At 42.7% G+C, this 19,046-nt stretch overlaps 1 protein-coding gene across 2 annotated transcripts in view; it reads right to left on the bottom strand.

Annotated features, from left to right (window-relative positions):
* Positions 1–19,046, bottom strand: part of LOC121537985 (arf-GAP with coiled-coil, ANK repeat and PH domain-containing protein 3) — a 100,111-nt gene that overhangs the window by 8,480 nt on the left and 72,585 nt on the right. For both annotated transcript variants that reach the window (XM_041845686.2, XM_041845687.2), the window contains exons 9-15: positions 18,918–18,992; positions 14,661–14,672; positions 2,178–2,293; positions 1,486–1,537; positions 914–1,014; positions 563–674; positions 117–325 (exon numbers count right to left, since the gene is read on the bottom strand). In XM_041845686.2, coding sequence (XP_041701620.1) covers positions 117–325; positions 563–674; positions 914–1,014; positions 1,486–1,537; positions 2,178–2,293; positions 14,661–14,672; positions 18,918–18,992 — 677 coding nt within the window. The remainder of the gene's footprint in view (positions 1–116; positions 326–562; positions 675–913; positions 1,015–1,485; positions 1,538–2,177; positions 2,294–14,660; positions 14,673–18,917; positions 18,993–19,046) is intronic.

Below are 19,046 nucleotides of genomic sequence, written 5' to 3'. Positions count from 1 at the left end.
AAGCAAGCCAGATAGCACGAGACTTTGGGTATGGCTCATGAGACTAACCTTTACAGATACAGACAGTATATCTATGCATGCCAGAGCAGGATGCCCTCCATAGCGGCAGACCGTACCTGTGGATGCCGGAGCACTCGATGCAGAGTAGGATGCCCAGGTTGATGGAGGCCCAGCGTGGGTCGGCCTGGCCACAATCACAGCAATACTCGTTGCCCGAGAGACACTGTATACGGTGCAGGATGGTCTCCCCTCTGACACTGCGTTCCCGAGGCTCGCTGGCCGAGTCGATACTGCTGACGGAAGGTGAGGCTGTCCTGTCCAGACACTATTGGTGGGAAGACAGACATGGTAAACAGAGTGTAACTAAGAGAGGCAAGCATCATTCTCTGAGGCATGACAGTCTTGATTTATCTCACAAGAGATAACTGTATCCCTTCATGCAAACGTATAAGCTTATAAATGACATGTGTCATGATGTAAAATATGTCTAGATTAAAGCAAAGGTTAGAGAATATTAGCATTTGTTTTACAGTTAGGTCTGTAGCTAGATGGACCAACTGACCTCAATGTAGTGGTAGTCTGGGCTCTCCCTGTATGCTGAGGCAATGCTGGCCTGCACTGCTTGGATCCAGGCTAGCCGAAGCTTCTCTGACTCCGCCTGCAGCATACAGCTCCTGTAGAATGGAAAGATAACACCATATTACAGCACACATTAAAGTCTATCAACAGTACAAAACTATAGCCCCTTGCCCTCTTGGAAGAAGAAGAATACTTTATTGGCCATATTATTGGCAATTTTCTTAAGATTTTACCTGAAGAGATTTAGATCAATTTAACTGTGTAAGGAATATTCCTTGGAACAAAGGTGAATTGATTTAGTTAATTCCATAATATAAGGACACTAAGAACATACTTGTTGGGGGAGACAACCTCGAAGCAGAACCTCCTCTCAATGTCCTCACAAGGCTTGACAGAGCACAGCCTGAGGTCCTCCACCACCACCGTCAGGGAATCCTATTGGTCAGTAACAGTGTAAAAGGCCCGGTCAGTCAATTAGTTCAATTATTCATCATACCAACATTATGCCCACTGTGTCCTTGGATGAGATGTGTTGTTTGGATTTCGAAGTCCCTCAGTTGAGCATCTTTTCCTAATTAATCCAATCATCCAGCTCATACGGGTACACTGGCGCTCACATTCTATATTCCACTATGGATTCATGTGAGGGTCTATGAGTAGGAAGGGGACTTACACACACAAACATCCATCAGAGTCTTTTGGGACAGGACTCTGAGGAGTATTAAGCTATCCTATAACAGTCCTCTGCCCTAATGCAGTCAGTGTTGACAGAGGGAGGGTTGTATTTCGCCAATATAGATCCCAGTGACTTTCAAAGTAGCTCTATACCCCATTAAAGTTGCACGTAACCTCTTACCCCCCCAGGGACTCATACTAAGATGGTAGCTAGTGAATTTGTGGACTTGCCTTCAGCTTCTTCTGATAGACCAGCTGACTGTTCTGGATGGAGAACCACCGCCTGAGAGAGAGAGCGAGAGAGAGAAGAGAGAGAGAGAGAGAAGAGACAGAGAAGAGACAGAGAGAGAGAGAAATGAATAAAACATGCATGTTAAATGGATTTCGTGCTGACCTGCCGAGTTGAAATAATGTCACTCTCTAGGTTGGGAAGTGTAAAAGTGAATGTGAACCGGCTCTCCCTTTCCCCTGAGCTGCACTATCTAGCAGAGAGGAATTCAGAACACGTGTGGTTCGGTTCACATCTAACCTCTTTAGATGGTTAGATGGGAAGCAGTCAGGAAACAAGACAAAATGGAGTAATACATTGTAATGCCCTAGTAGATAGCATCAGTGGGAGAACTGCCTACAGGGAGAAATAGCCTGGTGTTCCACAGGCAATATATTCAGTAAACTATTCCCCACGACGTGAACTATGGCCAAGTATGGTTTCCTAGGGAATAGACTCTACTTACTGAAATAATCTAGGCTAAGTATTTCTTTAGCTCGCTATCTATGGTATGTCTACAGAAAATCCACAAAGCATACCATTGCCAAGATAGAATTCAAATCAAAAGGCTTTTACCACAATACACTAATATAGTATGCTTTGAAGCCAGAGTGTAGCTGGCTTAGGTAGAGTTACTGATCAGTTGTCTAGTTACCTGTTCCACGTCTTAAAGGCGTTGCTGGCCCTCTTAAACAGGTACCCCTCCATCACCACGCCATTGGGCGCGTCTACGTTGAACAACTCTGCTTTCGAGTCGTCATACGAGAAGTCCTGCCAGAGAAGAGAGAGCGAAAGGGGGCCCAAGGTTAACCCTGTTGTTCATGCTACCACTCACCATAGGAAGAAGAGAGAGAGAGAGCGAGACTAATAATGTCCCTGTCAGTGAGGGGACATATAGGAGCGTGACAGTGACTGGAGATTCTCTTTCTTGAACTACACTGAACAAAAATATAAAACACAACATGTAAAGTGTTGGTCCCATTTTTCATGAGCTGAAATAAAATATCCCAGAAATGTTCCATATGCACAAAAAGCTTATTTCTCTTAAATTTTGTGCACAAATTTGTTTTCATCCCTGTTAGTGAGCATTTCTCCTTTGCCAAGTTAATCCATCCACCTGACAGGTGTGGCATATCAAGAAGCTGATTAACAGCATGATCATTACACAGGTGCACCTTGTGCTGGGGACAATAAAAGGCCACTCTAAAATGTGCAGTTTTGTCACACAACACAATGAATGCCACAGATGTTTCAAGTTTTGAGGGAGCGTGCAACTGGCATGCTGACTACAGGAATGTCCAACAGAGCTGTTGCCAGATAATTTTGTTAATTTCTCTACCATAAGCTGCCTCCAACGTCATTTTAGAGAATACGTCCAACCGGCCTCACAACCGCAGACCACATTTATGGCATCGTGTGGGTGAGCGGTTTGCTGATGTCAACGTTGTGAACAGAGTGCCCCATGGTGGCGGTGGGGTTCTGGTATGGGCAGGCATAAGCTACGGACAACGAACACAATTGCATTTTATTGAGGGCAATTTGAATGCACAGAGATACCGTGACGAGATCCTGAGGCCCATTGTCGTGCCATTCATCTACCGCCATCACCTCATGTGTCAGCATGATAACGCACGGCCCCATGTCGCAAGGATCTGTACACAATTCCTGGAACTGAAAATGTCCCAGTTCTGCCATGGCCTGCATACTCACCAGACATGTCACCTATTGAGCATGTTTGGGATGCTCTGGATCGACTTGTACGACAGCGTGTTCCAGTTCCCGCCAATATCCAGCAACTTCGCACAGCCATTGAAGAGGAGTGGGACAACATTCCACAGGCCACAATCAACAGCCTGATCAACTCTATGAGAAGTAGATGTGTCGCGCTGCATGAGGCAAATTCTGGTCACACCAGATACTGATCCATTCTGATCCATGCCCCTACCTTTTTCTAAAGGTATCTGTGACTAGCAGATGCATATCCGTATTCCCTGTATTCTTGTGAAATCCATAGATTAGGACCTAATGAATACATTTTAATTGACTGATTTCCTTATATGAAGTGTAACTCAGTAAAATCTTTGAAATTGTTGCATATTGCGTTAATTTTTGTTCAGTATATACAGTATACAGTTGAAGTCGGAAGTTTACATACACCTTAGCCAAATACATTTAAACTAAGTTTTTCACAATTCCTGACATTTAATCCTAGTAAAAAATTCCCTGTCTTAGGTCAGTTAGGATCACCACTTTATTTTAAGAATGTGAAATGTCAGAATAATAGTAGAGAGAATTATTTATTTCACCTTTTATTTCTTTCATCACATTCCCAGTGGGTCAGAAGTTTACATACACTCAATTAGTATTTGGTAGCATTGCCTTTAATTGACTTGGATCAAACGTTTCGGGTAGCCTTTCACAAGCATCCCACAATAAGTTGGGTGAATTTTGGCCCATTCCTCCTGACAGAGCTGGTGTAACTGAGTCAGGTTTGTAGGCCTCCTTGCTCGTACACGCTTTTTCAGTTCTGCCCACAAATGTTCTATAGGATTGAGGTCAGGGCTTTGTAATGGCCACTCCAATACCTTGACTTTGTTGTCCTTAAGCCATTTTGCCACAACTTTGGAAGTATGCTTGGGGTCATTGTCCATTTGGAAGACCCATTTGCGACCAAGCTTTAACTTCCTGACTGATGTCTTGAGATGTTGCTTCAATATGTCCACATAATTTTCCTTCCTCATGATGCCATCTATTTTGTGAAGTGCACCAGTCCCTCCTGCAGCAAAGCACCCCCACAGCATGATGCTGCCACCCCCGTGCTTCACGGTTGGGATGGTGTTCTTCGGCTTGCAAGCCGCAACCTTTTTCTTCCAAACATAACGATGGTCATTATGGCCAAACAGTTCTATTTTTATTTCATCAGACCAGAGGACATTTCTCCAAAATGTACGATCTTTGTCCCCATGTGCAGTTGCAAATCATAGTCTGGCTTTTTTAAGGCGGTTTTGGAGCAGTGGCTTCTTCCTTGCTGAGTGGCCTTTCAGGTTTTGTCGATATAGGACTCGTGTTACTGTGGATATAGATACTTTTGTACCTGTTTCCTCCAGCATCTTCACAAGGTCCTTTGCTGTTGTTCTGGGATTGATTTGCACTTTTCGCACCAAAGTACGTTCATCTCTAGGAGACAGAATGCGTTTCCTTCCAGAGCGGAATGACAGCTGCGTCGTCCCATGGTGTTTATACTTGCGTACTATTGTTTGTACAGATGAATGTGGTAACTTCAGGCGTTTGGAAATTGCTCCCAAGGATGAACCAGACTTGTGGAGGTCTACAATTTTGTTCCTGAGGTTTGGCTGATTTATTTTGATTTTCCCATGTCAAGCAAAGAGGCACTGAGTTTGAAGGTAGGCCTTGAAATACATCCACAGGTACACCTCCAATTGACTCAAATGATGTCAATTAGCCTATCAGAAGCTTCTAAAGCCATGACATCATTTACTGGAATTTTCCAAGGTGTTTAAAGGCACAGTCAACTTAGTGTATGTAAACGTTTGACCCACTGGAATTGTGATACAGTGAATTATAAGTGAAATAATCTGTCTTTAAACAATTATTGGAAAAATTACTTGTGTCATGCACAAAGTAGATGTCCTAACCGACTTGCCAAAACTATAGTTTGTTAAGAAGAATTTGTGGTGTGGTTGAAAAACAAATTTTAATGACTCCAACCTAAGTGTATGTAAACTTCTGACTTCAACTGTATATATATATATATATATATATATATATATATATATACACAGTGAGGGAAAAAAATATTTGATCCCCTGCTGATTTTGTACGTTTGCCCACTGACAAAGACATGATCAGTCTATAATTTTAATGGTAGGTTTATTTGAACAGTGAGAGACAGAATAACAACACAAAAATCCAGAAAAACGCATGTCAAAAATGTTATCAATTGATTTGCATTTTAATGAGGGAAATAAGTATTTGACCCCTCTGCAAAACATGACTTAGTACTTGGTGGCAAAACCCTTGTTGGCAATCACAGAGGTCAGACGTTTCTTGTAGTTGGCCACCAGGTTTGCACACATCTCAGGAGGGATTTTGTTCCACTCTTCTTTGCAGATCTTCTCCAAGTCATTAAGGTTTGGAGGCTGACGTTTGGCAACTCAAACCTATAGCTCCCTCCACAGATTTTATATGGTAATAAAGTTATGGAGACTGGCTAGGCCACTCCATGACCTTAATGTGCTTCTTCTTGAGACACTCCTTTGTTGCCTTGGCCGTGTGTTTTGGGTCATTGTCATGCTGGAATACCCATCCACGACCCATTTTCAATGCCCTGGCTGAGGTTCTCACCCAAGATTTGACGGTACATGGCCCCGTCCATCGTCCCTTTGATGCGGTGAAGTTGTCCTGTCCCCTTAGCAGAAAAACACCCCCAAAGCATAATGTTTCCACCTCCATGTTTGACGGTGGGGATGGTGTTCTTGGGGTCATAGGCAGCATTCCTCCTCCTCTAAACACAGCGAGTTGAGTTGATGCCAAAGAGCTCGATTTTGGTCTCATCTGACCACAACACTTTCACCCAGTTCTCCTCTGAATCATTCAGATGTTCATTGGCAAACTTCAGACGGCCCTGTATATGTGCTTTCTTGAGCAGGGGGACCTTGCGGGCGCTGCAGGATTTCAGTCCTTCACGGCGTAGTGTGTTACCAATTGTTTTCTTGGTGACTATGGTCCCAGCTGCCTTGAGATCATTGACAAGATCCTCCTGTGTAGTTCTGGGCTGATTCCTCACCGTTCTCATGATCATTGCAACTCCACGAGGTGAGATCTTGCATGGAGCCCCAGGCCGAGGGAGATTGACAGTTATTTTGTGTTTCTTCCATTTGCGAATTATCGCACCAACTGTTGTCACCTTCTCACCAAGCTGCTTGGCGATTGTCTTGTTGCCCATTCCAGCCTTGTGTAGGTCTACAATCTTGTCCCTGACATACTTGGTGAGCTTGAGGAATCTGATTGATTGATTGCTTCTGTGGACAGGTGTCTTTTATACAGGTAACAAGCTGAGATTAGGAGCACTCCCTTTAAGAGTGTGCTCCTAATCTCAGCTCGTTACCTGTATAAAAGACACCTGGGAGCCAGAAATCTTTCTGATTGAGAGGGGGTCAAATAATTATTTCCCTCATTAAAATGCAAATCAATTTATAACATTTTTGACGTGTTTTTCTTGATTTTTTTGTTGTTATTCTGTCTCTCACTGTTTAAATAAACCTACCATTAAAATAATAGACTGATCATTTCTTTGTCAGTGGGCAAACGTACAAAATCAGCAGGGGATCAAATACTTTTTTCCCTCACTGTATATACAGTGGGGAGAACAAGTATTTGATACACTGCCGATTTTGCAGGTTTTCCTACTTACAAAGCATGTAGAGGTCTGTAATTTTTATCATAGGTACACTTCAACTGTGAGAGACGGAATCTAAAACAAAAATCCAGAAAATCACATTGTATGATTTTTAAGTAATTAATTTGCATTTTATTGCATGACATAAGTATTTGATACATCAGAAAAGCAGAACTTAATATTTGGTACAGAAACCATTGTTTGCAATTACAGAGATCATACGTTTCCTGTAGGTCTTGACCAGGTTTGCACACACTGCAGCAGAGATTTTGGCCCACTTCTCCATACAGACCTTCTCCAGATCCTTCAGGTTTCGGGGCTGTCGCTGGGCAATACGGACTTTCAGCTCCCTCCAAAGATTTTCTATTGGGTTCAGGTCTGGAGACTGGCTAGGCCACTCCAGGACCTTGAGATGCTTCTTACGGAGCCACTCCTTAGTTGCCCTGGCTGTATGTTTCGGGTCGTTGTCATGCTGGAAGACCCAGCCACGACACATCTTCAATGCTCTTACTGAGGGAAGGAGGTTGTTGGCCAAGATCTCGCGATACATGGCCCCATCCATCCTCCCCTCAATACGGTGCAGTCGTCCTGTCCCCTTTGCAGAAAAGCATCCCCAAAGAATGATGTTTCCACCTCCATGCTTCACGGTTGGGATGGTGTTCTTGGGGTTGTACTCATCCTTCTTCTTCCTCCAAACACGGCGAGTGGAGTTTAGACCAAAAAGCTCAATTTTTGTCTCATCAGACCACATTACTTTCTCCCATTCCTCCTCTGGATCATCCAGATGGTCATTGGCAAACTTCAGACGGGCCTGGACATGCGCTGGCTTGAGCAGGGGGACCTTGTGTGCGCTGCAGGATTTTAATCCATGACGGCGTAGTGTGTTACTAATGGTTTTCTTTAAGACTGTGGTCCCAGCTCTCTTCAGGTCATTGACTAGGTCCTGCCGTGTAGTTCTGGGCTGATCCCTCACCTTCCTCATGATCATTGATGCCCCACAAGGTGAGATCTTGCATGGAGCCCCAGACCGAGGGTGATTGACCGTCATCTTGAACTTCTTCCATTTTCTAATAATTGCGCCAACAGTTGTTGCCTTCTCACCAAGCTGCTTGCCTATTGTCCTGTAGCCCATCCCAGCCTTGTGCAGGTCTACAATTTTATCCCTGATGTCCTTACACAGCTCTCTGGTCTTGGCCATTGTGGAGAGGTTGGAGTCTGTTTGATTGAGTGTGTGGACAGGTGTCTTTTATACAGTTAACGAGTTCAAACAGGTGCAGTTAATATAGGTAATGTGTGGAGAACAGGTGGGCTTCTTAAAGAAAAACTAACAGGTCTGTGAGAGCCGGAATTCGTACTGGTTTGTAGGTGATCAAATACTTATGTCATGCAATAAAATGCAAATTAATTACTTTAAAATCATACAATGTGATTTTCTGGATTTTTGTTTTAAATTCCGTCTCTCACAGTTGAAGTGTACCTATGATAAAAATTACAGACCTCTACATGCTTTGTAAGTAGGAAAACCTGCAAAATCGGCAGTGTATCAAATACTTGTTCTCCCCACTGTATATATAATATATGACAATCTACCTCAATTACCTCGTACCCCTGCACATCGACTCGGTACTGGTACCCCGTGTATATAGCCAGGTTATGATTACTCATTGTGTATTTATTCCTTGTGTTATTATTTTTCTATTATTTCTCTTTTTTTCTCTCTCTGTATTGTTGGGAAAGGCCCGTCAGTAAGCATTTAACTGTTAGTCTACCCCTGTTGTTTACGAAGCATGTGACAAATAACGATTTGATCACATCAAATCAGGATATACTGTAAGCCTTCCATGCACGATGCATATAAATGGGCAGTCATGTAAACACAATCAAATCCCATGTATGTGATGTGAAAAGTGTGCCTGCATCCTCACAGAATGATTTGCTGTGCCCTTTAGGAACTCACATCTGAAATGTCGACTGTGACGCAAATGGTTGCGTAAGCATCTTCTGACTCAAGAAAACGTTTATTACCCAATTCACTTTTCACAGTGTCTTCATTTACACCAAACAATGCCCTCCTTGAACAAATAAAGCCAGCTAAATCAGTTTCCTGGTGCTGTCAGTTCTCTTGTCAAACCTGAATCACTGTGCCCAAATCAGACCTGGTTAAACTTGGTTCAATTTAGAGAGCAGCAGCTATGATGTGCATCATTCTAGAGATAGAGATAATGTAAATGCATGTCTCACAACACAGACAAAAGTGTACACCAACAGAGCTACGACGCCTTCAGCTTGACAGGATCACAGCCTAACTATTTTGGTGCATATTTTGCATGGCCCATTAACCACATTACATCACAGTGGTGAAGCTTCATTTGCCAAGACACCATTGTCTCATTAGTGAATAAAGGCTTGATGAAAGAGTTCTCAAATAATTAATATGATGCTCCTTTAAGGGAGGAATGTTAAGAAAGAATATAAGTATTAGATTAGAATCATTAGATGTCCTGAGACTTTGTCTGGGACATTCACCCATGGACTGGGGTGTATTCATTACGTCTTGCAACGTAAACCAACAGAGCAAGCAAACAGAGCAAACGGAATGAAACGGGGAGGGGCCTACCTGAATTTGTACAATATAAACTCTTGTTTTCGTTGCAAAACGTTTTGCAACAGAATCTGTGTGATGAATACACCCCTGGTGTATAGGTACAGAACATTGATTTAGTTTCAATTGAGTTTGGTGTTCTTTTTCATGACAAATATACAAACAGCCTATTGAAGAGACTGGAACACAATATTCCCATCATGGTCAAGCTCCACCCGAATAATGAGTTCTCTAATGAAAAGCAATGAACAGTGAAGGATTGACTGGAGGATTGTATTGCCTTTCTTTTAGGATGATTTAAAATAACTCCAACGTTGACCTAGATAAAGGAATGCCAGTGACAGTGCACTCAGTCAGATCCCATCAGACCCACTGTGATCAGCTGAGTTTCATAATGGTATCAGCAGCACTGAGCACAGCAGCAGCCATCAACTACTATTCACCTATTTAAATAATACAACTATTTGACACGCACAAATATGCATTGTACAATTTGTTGTTATAGTCTGATCTGACAATTTGTTGCGGTTTACCATAAACTACAGTATTTCCAATATACGCTGTTCAATACTCCATCAAGTCATGACACAAATTAAAAACAATATTTTTATGACACTAAACTATTCCTATTAAAATGATCTCTCCTCACTTCACAAAAGGTAAACTCTCCATGAATCAACATAACACAAACAAACATACTCAAGACTATACAAAGTGAAACAATTATTTGTAAAGTAGACTACAAAATAAAACTCAACCCACCAGAGTGTGGTCCAACCTTCCAAATATCTTCATTTTCAAACGTTTTAAATTATCCAACAGCATTGGACGTGTAAATAGGCAAACAAAAATAGAACAGAAAAAATATATAATCTAATCAAATGCTCAGTGAATAGGCATCTCTGTGGAGTTACAAGTGTCAGTTAAGTCCTCTCTGAACGCTGAAAAATGCTCGGACCATCAGAGTCCTGCATCGTGCTAATTCCACTACGCATGCATGTGGATAAATGCGCGCAACCACCTGCTTGCTGCTGTGTGAGGTTTTGGATTAGAGTTTATTATCATAAAGCTGCCAATTTATTCGCGGCACGTTGAACTTCCAAGTCAGAGTAGACTGAAGTCGCTCTTGACCCAGAGACTGGCAGTGTTAAAGTAACACCAAAATCCACGCTGCGCTGTTTGGACACTTTTACGACTATTCAAACCTCGGACCCCGTCCACGTTCTGCAGCGCGCGAGAAGGGGAAAAACAATTGGCAACCAGTTCAGTTAATCAAGCAATCGCCACTGAGAAGCTATGAGCATATTTGCCATCTAGCCGAACAAAGCGTAAACAACCCAAATGCAAGCCACTATAGAACACCTGTCAGTAGCAGCACATTTACCATTTAGTCTAGCCTACACAATTACGAACGTATACATTTCCAGTTGCCATCAATAATACAAATCCTTACCATCAACATGTAGATGCCCTTTGAGGAACATTTCTAAAAACCTGTTTATGCTTTGTCATTTTGGGGCATTGTGTGTAGATTGATAGGGGGGAACTATGTAATCTATTTTAGAATAAGGCTGCAACGTAACAAACTGTGGAAAAGGTGAAGGGGTCTGAATACTTTCCAAATGCACTATAGATACTGAGCGATATAGACTTTGATCAGCCAAAGCAAATGTCAAATGAGGCAAGACACTAAAGTAGACTACATAGGGTGTTCAATCAAAAACGCATATTTTGACCAATGGGTAAAATAATTAATTGTGTAGATATAATCCTCTAAGAAAATCAATGGTCCAAACCTCATGTCTCTATCATAATCCATTCAAAATATTGGAGTTTTACCGTTATAGGATGGCCCAGATTTAAGGTGACTAAATCAATGGAGGCCAGAGCAAAAAAAGTGGTCAAAAATCTGGAAAATTGCATCGCGTCAGCTAGGCTTCTAGGCTCACTTGTCATCTTTCTTCTCGAATCCACATGATGTAAAACAATATAGAGGTAAGATGGATATCGATTTTGAGACATGACGCTTTTCATATTAATTCGAAATTCCTATTATTTTTCAAAGATTTCTCACAGCGGATTTCTCACAACGGAGCACTGAGCGTATACCAAGCTTTTTATTTTCAAAGCATTACACATTTTATTCAGCTTGTGTCATGCTAATTTTGCTTTTCGCGACCCGCGTAAACAACTTTGAAGACGACGACCACAAAATGTAAAATCCTCAAACATTGTTACCTGAAACCTGCACTGCTATGTAAGAGCTCGGTGGTTATTATCGGGTGTATTAGGTTACGAAATCCGACTTTTTGGATATCATGTTAATGATATGTTAGAAATATACCCAGTGAATGATTCATTACATGAATAATCATATTTGTCTTGGTCAAATGTATTTTATAACATAAGGAAGTGAAATTCCCTCACCAAAGCGCTTTTTCACCCACTGTGGGTGGACACCCTAGACTACACTAAACTAAACAGACTGGGAAGGAACGTTCTGATTCATCACCCACTTGGTGAAGGGAGACATGGCTGCCTCTCACTCTCTTCCAAATGGACAGTTGGTGGCACTGATCTGCAGTGACATACTACACCACTATTGTTTGCAACCAGCCAGGATCTTCTTGTCCCATTATGCCTGAGGTGTCATCTGCCACTAACTGGCCTGGGGCCTTGCCTTGCCTTACCAGCCTCAGCCCCACCCATACCACAACAGCCTGCCTGTCCTAATCCTGAACCCACCTGGTTCATTTAGCTCTCCCTATGCTGTCGCCATGGGAAACAGTTACCATGAAACTGAGCCCATCTGAGTTATCAGACTGCACAACACTGGAGAAAAATAACTCCCACATTCTCATTTCCCTAAACACGCATTATAAATCACAGTCCTGCAAAAAGCTGCTAATGCGTGTGATAGCCTAAAATATATGAGATTGTATAGCTACCCCAGTCTCCTGAAATCGGAATATTCAAGTGCTGAAAATTAATTAGCCCTATTTATTTTTTGTGACCAAAATGTTATTTTGTATTTAGCCTAATTCAATAACAAGCTGTTGCTAGAGGAACAGTAGCCTAGAATGCTGTGATGGTACTGTAGTAGTGTAGAGCCGGAGAGATGTATGGTGGTTACAAACTACACAGGCAAACTTAGCCAGGACAGAGTTCCTCCATTAAAACCAGTGTTAAAAATGAATAAAACCTCAGTGGCTTGACATTTACAGGCTTTCTCTGCTCTGTGTACCAAAGAGGTCATGTCACACTCAGTGGCAGCACTTTATTCTCCTCTCTGCTTGTACGATGTCAGGGGTGCCCCATTGTCCCATGTCAAATCAAATCAAATTTTATTTGTCACATTCACGTGTTTAGCAGATGTTATTGCGGATGTAGCAAAATGCTTGTGCTTCTAGCTCCGACAGTGCAGTGATATCTAACAAGTAATATCTAACAATTTCACAACATATACCCAATACTCACAAATCTAGTAAGGAATGGAATTTAAGGATATATACATATATGGACAAGCAATGACAGAGCGGCATGGACTAAGATACAGTAGAATATTATAGAATAGAATACAGTATATACATATGAGATGAGTAGTGCAAGATATGTAAACATTATTAAAGTGACTAGTGTTCCATTTCTTAAAGTGGCCAGTGATTTCAATAGGCAGCAGCAGCCTCTAATGTGTTAGTGATGGCTATTTAAGAGTCTGATGGCCTTGAGATAGAAGCTGTTTTTCATTCTCTCTGTCCCAGATTTGATGCACCTGTACTGACCTCGCCTTTTGGATGATAGCGGGGTGAGCAGGAAGTGGCTCGGGTGGTTCATGTCCTTGATTATCTTTTTGGCCTTCCTGTGACATCAGGTGCTGTAGGTGTCTTGGAGGGCGGGTAGTTTGCCCCCGGTAATGTGTTCGGCAGACCGCACCACCCTCTGGTGAGCCCTGCAGTTGCGGGCAATGCAGTTGCCGTACCAGGCGGTGATACGGCCCGACAGGATGCTCTCAATTGTGCATCTGTAAAAGTTGGTGAGGGTTTTAGGTGCCAAGCCAAATTTCTTCAGCCTCCTGAGATTGAAGAGGCTCTGTTGCGCCTTCTTCACCACACTGTCTGCGTGGGTGGACCATTTCAGTTTGTCAGTGATGTGTACGCCAAGGAACTTGAAGCTTTCCACCTTCTCCACTGTGGTCCCGTCGATGTGGATAGGGGGGTGCACCCTCTGCTGTTTCCTGAAGTCCACGATCATCTCCTTTGTTTTGTTGACGTTGAGTGAGAGGTTATTATCCTGGCACTACACTCCCAGAGCCCTCACCTCCTCCCTGTAGGCGGTCTCGTCATTGTTGGTAATCAAGCCTACTAATGTTGTGTCGTCTGCAAACTTGATGATTTAGTTGAAGGCGTGATTGGCCACGCAGTCATGGGTGAACAGGGAGTACAGGAGTGGGCTGAGCACGCACCCTTGTGGTGCGTACGTTTACACAAGGGTTATTGCTCATGTTCAAATGTGACAAGGACAAACAAACCCCTGAGATATTTCACACTTTCAGCAAGGGGAAGGGAACACAGAACATTTAGGCTAGACTGCTGCCCGTTGTTGTAAGACCTCTACTGATTTATCAAATGTTTTAGCTGAGATATAAGCTGATGCTTGAAGTGGTGAGATAAACACATTTCCCAATAGTATGAGATTAAGAACCAATATCCGGTCTGATCTGCACTTGCAGAATAAGTCCATCAATCAGATTCAACCGTTCTTTGCCTCAGGAAATCTACAAAACACACAGGAGAACCATTCAGCAGAAAACCTCTGAACAAAAGAGAACAGATCAGAACCAGAGCGACCCACTTCAGAGCAAACTATATGCTATACTATCTGATGCTATGCCTATAGCAGTCATACAAAGCTCTGAGGATCTGATTGCTTCATATACATTATTCAGTGTACTGTAGTAGGCGCCTGCAGCCCCACACACTAGAGCTTAAGATAACTTCAAAGAGGTTGGCTAATGTGCTCCAATGGCACATCTGAGCTGTTCTGTTCTGTGCTGTACATCTGCATTAGTCTCTCACAAGAAGCAGGCAACAGACATGTGAAGTATAACATGTACTCACCTGCATGAGGGTCTGGTAGAGCAGATCACAGCATGGTTGGAGAAACAGAGAGAGAGAGAGAGATATAAGGCAGCGTTATAACATCCAAGAGGGCATTGCAGACCAGTTGAGGGGGTGATAATACAATAATCTCCATGCTTAATTGTACCTCAGATTATAATCCTATTTTTGGCCTTCCAGTGTCTCATCATCTGACTCTAGAAGCCAGTAACGACATATCCATCCACAGTGTTTATGCAAGTAAAGTCATACTGTATAAAAAAAAAATCCAGACAGCTGTGATGGAAACAGGAAGTTTCAGTACAATTTATAAATGCCGACAGATGATTTGTTTGTTCGACATGGTGGGATCTTTTTGTGTCGGTAAAATTAATTATGTGAGAAATGGCTGTTGAAACGCCTTTATGCGCAAATATTGATATAATAACCATCATATCGAAGTAAACTTGGAGTCACACGATGACATGGTGTGTGGTCCTCTGACTACGACTTGGGAAACCATGCAGTTAGTTTATTAGGCTACAGATGAAATTAATTATGATGAACTTTACAGGGTGGTGAAAGTGCACGGTATGAGCTTGATGCCCCTTTCCAATAAATGTTGAGGGTTTTATTCCGGTGACATTATGATCGATACTTGACTGCTGTTTGACAACTAAAAATATTCTCACTCTTATCCATAATCTCATCATGTAAACTAGCCTACCCACACTGTATCTGCTAGCTGTTGGCTAGAGGGCATGTACCAAAACCACAGTAGGCACATTTTCTATTTATGAAAATCTGGATGGAAACCTAGCTACTATCTCTGATATTTGAGCTCTTCTTTAAAATGACCAGCCCTATAAAAGCATAGGCTATATTTTACTTGTGATCAGATGCTGACATTTTCATAAACTACCACTTGCCAGTGGTGTTAGTTTGATGCTTGTGTTTAGAAGCACTGGTCTTCAGGGCATAACCAGATCAATGCATTCTGCCCTCTCCTGTTTGTCTGTCTGCAGACTACTGGCAGTGGCCTGGTGTGAGTGGGGTGTCCAGGGCCCCTTGCCTGGTGATCTGCAGGCGGATGGGATGGACAGATGGCTACTGATCCTTCTTGAGGTAAATTAGTATTGTTCCTGGGGCTCTGGACCCTGAGACTGAACCCTATAGTGTCTCATTCATATGGAGATCATGAGGAACTCAGGAAGTCCCGCTCAACAGGCCAGGGATTATTCATTCACAACCAGGAGAGGACTAGCCTGGTCCCAGATCTGTTTGTGCTGTCTTTCCTACGGTCATTGTTGTAGGAGTTGGCAGGACAGCACAAACAGATCTGGACAGACAGGACAGACTTCCTGAGTGTTGAGGAACTATTGCCTTATGTGTTTGGTTCCCACATTTGACATGTCGTGAAATGAAACGTTCTTAGTAAGAGCTCAACTAACATTATGCTCTTGAAATCAATTTTATTTTGATCTTTTTTCACAGCAAACTGACAGCAAACAGACAGGTACATTTGTCAGTAAATATAGCATGGCACAGGGGACCTGCATCTGAGACCAAAATGATCTGTGAAAACACTAAAATAACATCAGAGACACTATGACAGAGAGAACACACATTTCAAATATCAGCATTTTACCGGATTTAAAAAACACAGTTAGGGCCACAAATCCCAATGATTAGCTAGCCTAGCATATACCAATAGTGCTGAGCATTGTTATTTACAGTAGACAACACTGGGATTATTAGCCTCTTAAAACACTTAATTCCCGTCTGATTTAACAGTTAAATCAATGACTGGACTTTTCTGAGGGAGACTAATCAAACGCTCACCAGTTCCTAATCCCCCAGTCATAACAGAAGACACTCAGAGCCAGCTGGTGGACTCACTGGACTGGAGGGAGCTCTGATGTGTAAAGTGTGCCCTAAAACACAGCCAAACTCCCAGCCCAACCCCAGTTCAGATATGGCCAACTCACAGAAGACTAGCCTAGCCCTAGTCCCCTACACCTCTTCCATCATTATCAAGCCATACGTGTATGGTGCATGGCAACGATAGAGGAGTCATGGCTATGGCACATACAGTGGGGAGAACAAGTATTTGATACACTGCCAATTTTGCAGGTTTTCCTACTTACAAAGCATGTAGAGGTCTGTAATTTTTATCATAGGTACACTTCAACTGTGAGAGACGGAATCTAAAAAATCCAGAAAATCACATTGTATGATTTTTAAGTAATTAATTTGCATTTTATTGCATGACATAAGTATTTGATACATCAGAAAAGCAGAACTTAATATTTGGTACAGAAACCTTTGTTTGCAATTACAGAGATCATTCGTTTCCTGTAGGTCTTGACCAGGTTTGCACACACTGCAGCAGGGATTTTGGTCCACTCCTCCATACAGACCTTCTTCAGATCCTTCAGGTTTCGGGGCTGTCGCTGGGCAATACGGACTTTCAGCTCCCTCCAAAGATTTTCTATTGGGTTCAGGTCTGGAGACTGGCTAGGCCACTCCAGGACCTTGAGATGCTTCTTATGGAGCCACTCCTTAGTTGCCCTGGCTGTGTGTTTCGGGTCGATGTCATGCTGGAAGACCCAGCCACGACCCATCTTCAATGCTCTTACTGAGGGAAGGAGGTTGTTGGCCAAGATCTCGCGATATTTGGCCCCATCCATCCTCCCCTCAATACGGTGCAGTCATCCTGTCCCCTTTGCAGAAAAGCATCCCCAAAGAATGATGTTTCCACCTCCATTCTTCACGGTTGGGATGGTGTTCTTGGGGTTGTACTCATCCTTCTTCTTCCTCCAAACACGGCGAGTGGAGTTTAGACCAAAAAGCTAAATTTTTGTCTCATCAGATTTACGTTTACATTTACGTCATTTAGCAGACGCTCTTATCCAGAGCGACTTACAAATAGCTTCCTCCTCTGGATCATCCAGATGGTCATTGGCAAACTTCAGACGGGCCTGGACATGCGCTGGCTTGAGCAGGGGGACCTTGTGTGCGCTGCAGGATTTTAATACATGACGGCGTAGTGTGTTACTAATGGTTTTCTTTGAGACTGTGGTCCCAGCTCTCTTCAGGTCATTGACCAGGTCCTGCCGTGTAGTTCTGGGCTGATCCCTCACCTTCCTCATGATCATTGATGCCCCACGAGGTGAGCTCTTGCATGGAGCCCCAGACCGAGGGTGATTGACCGTCATCTTGAACTTCTTCCATTTTCTAATAATTGCGCCAACAGTTGTTACCTTCTCACCAAGCTGCTTGCCTATAGTCCTGTAGCCCATCCAAGCCTTGTGCAGGTCTACAATTTTATCCCTGATGTCCTTACACAGCTCTATGGTCTTGGCCATTGTGGAGAGGTTGGAGTCTGTTTGATTGAGTGTGTGGACAGGTGTCTTTTATACAGGTAACAAGTTCAAACAGGTGCAGTTAATACAGGTAATGAGTGGAGAACAGGAGGGCTTCTTAAAGAAAAACTAACAGGTCTGTGAGAGCCGGAATTCTTACTGGTTGGTAGGTGATCAAATACTTATGTCATGCAATAAAATGCAAATTAATTACTTAAAAATCATACAATGTGATTTTCTGGATTTTTGTTTTAGATTCCGTCTCTCACAGTTGAAGTGTACCTATGATAAAAATGACAGACCTCTCTGCTCTGTAAGTAGGAAAACCTGCAAAATCATCAGTGTATCAAATACTTGTTCTCCCCACTGTACATTATGGCAGTATTTTCCAACTCCAGTCCTCCGGTACCCCCAACAGCACACATTTTTGTTGTAGTCCCAGATAAACTCACCTGATTCAACTCATTGAGGGCTTGATGATTAGTTGACAAGTTGAATCAGGTGTGCTTATCCAAGGCCACAACAAAAATGTGTGCTTTTGGGGGTACTGAAGGACTGGAGTTGGGAAACACTAAAGTATGGGACCAGAGGGGTGTACTACAAATGAGGATCAATGAGTTAGCCAGCTAGCTTTGACAAGCAAACATAAAATAACTATTGATCTTCTGGTTCGTCATAAAAGCTAAACTTAGATATGTGTTCTTGTTTGTTGAATCAATTAGATCATGCCCATTTCAAGCTTACTTTTCAATTTTTTAAAAAGTTATATCAGAATATTTAGGCAAGTTAGCTGGCTAACTCCTTGATCCTGCTTTGTAGTATCCCCTCCCCCAGGCTAGCAAACTCAGTCCCAGACCCAGACCTGCCCAACTTCCAGAGGAAAGGGAGAAACGTGAAATAGCTGCTTGCTTACCCTCTGCTGTATAATGGCGTGCTTGTGTTCCATATCCCTCTTCTCCATGGCCGAATCAATCACCAACTGATCCAACTGGAAACAAGAAAAAAAAAAAAACACGCTCAGATGAGGTTGGTCACATAGCTG

Source organism: Coregonus clupeaformis, chromosome 24 (assembly GCF_020615455.1).
Source record: "Coregonus clupeaformis isolate EN_2021a chromosome 24, ASM2061545v1, whole genome shotgun sequence".
NCBI classification, from domain to species: Eukaryota; Metazoa; Chordata; class Actinopteri; order Salmoniformes; family Salmonidae; genus Coregonus; species Coregonus clupeaformis.
The sequence above is the reverse complement of the archived record's forward strand: the minus strand, read 5'-3'. Positions and strand labels throughout refer to the sequence as shown.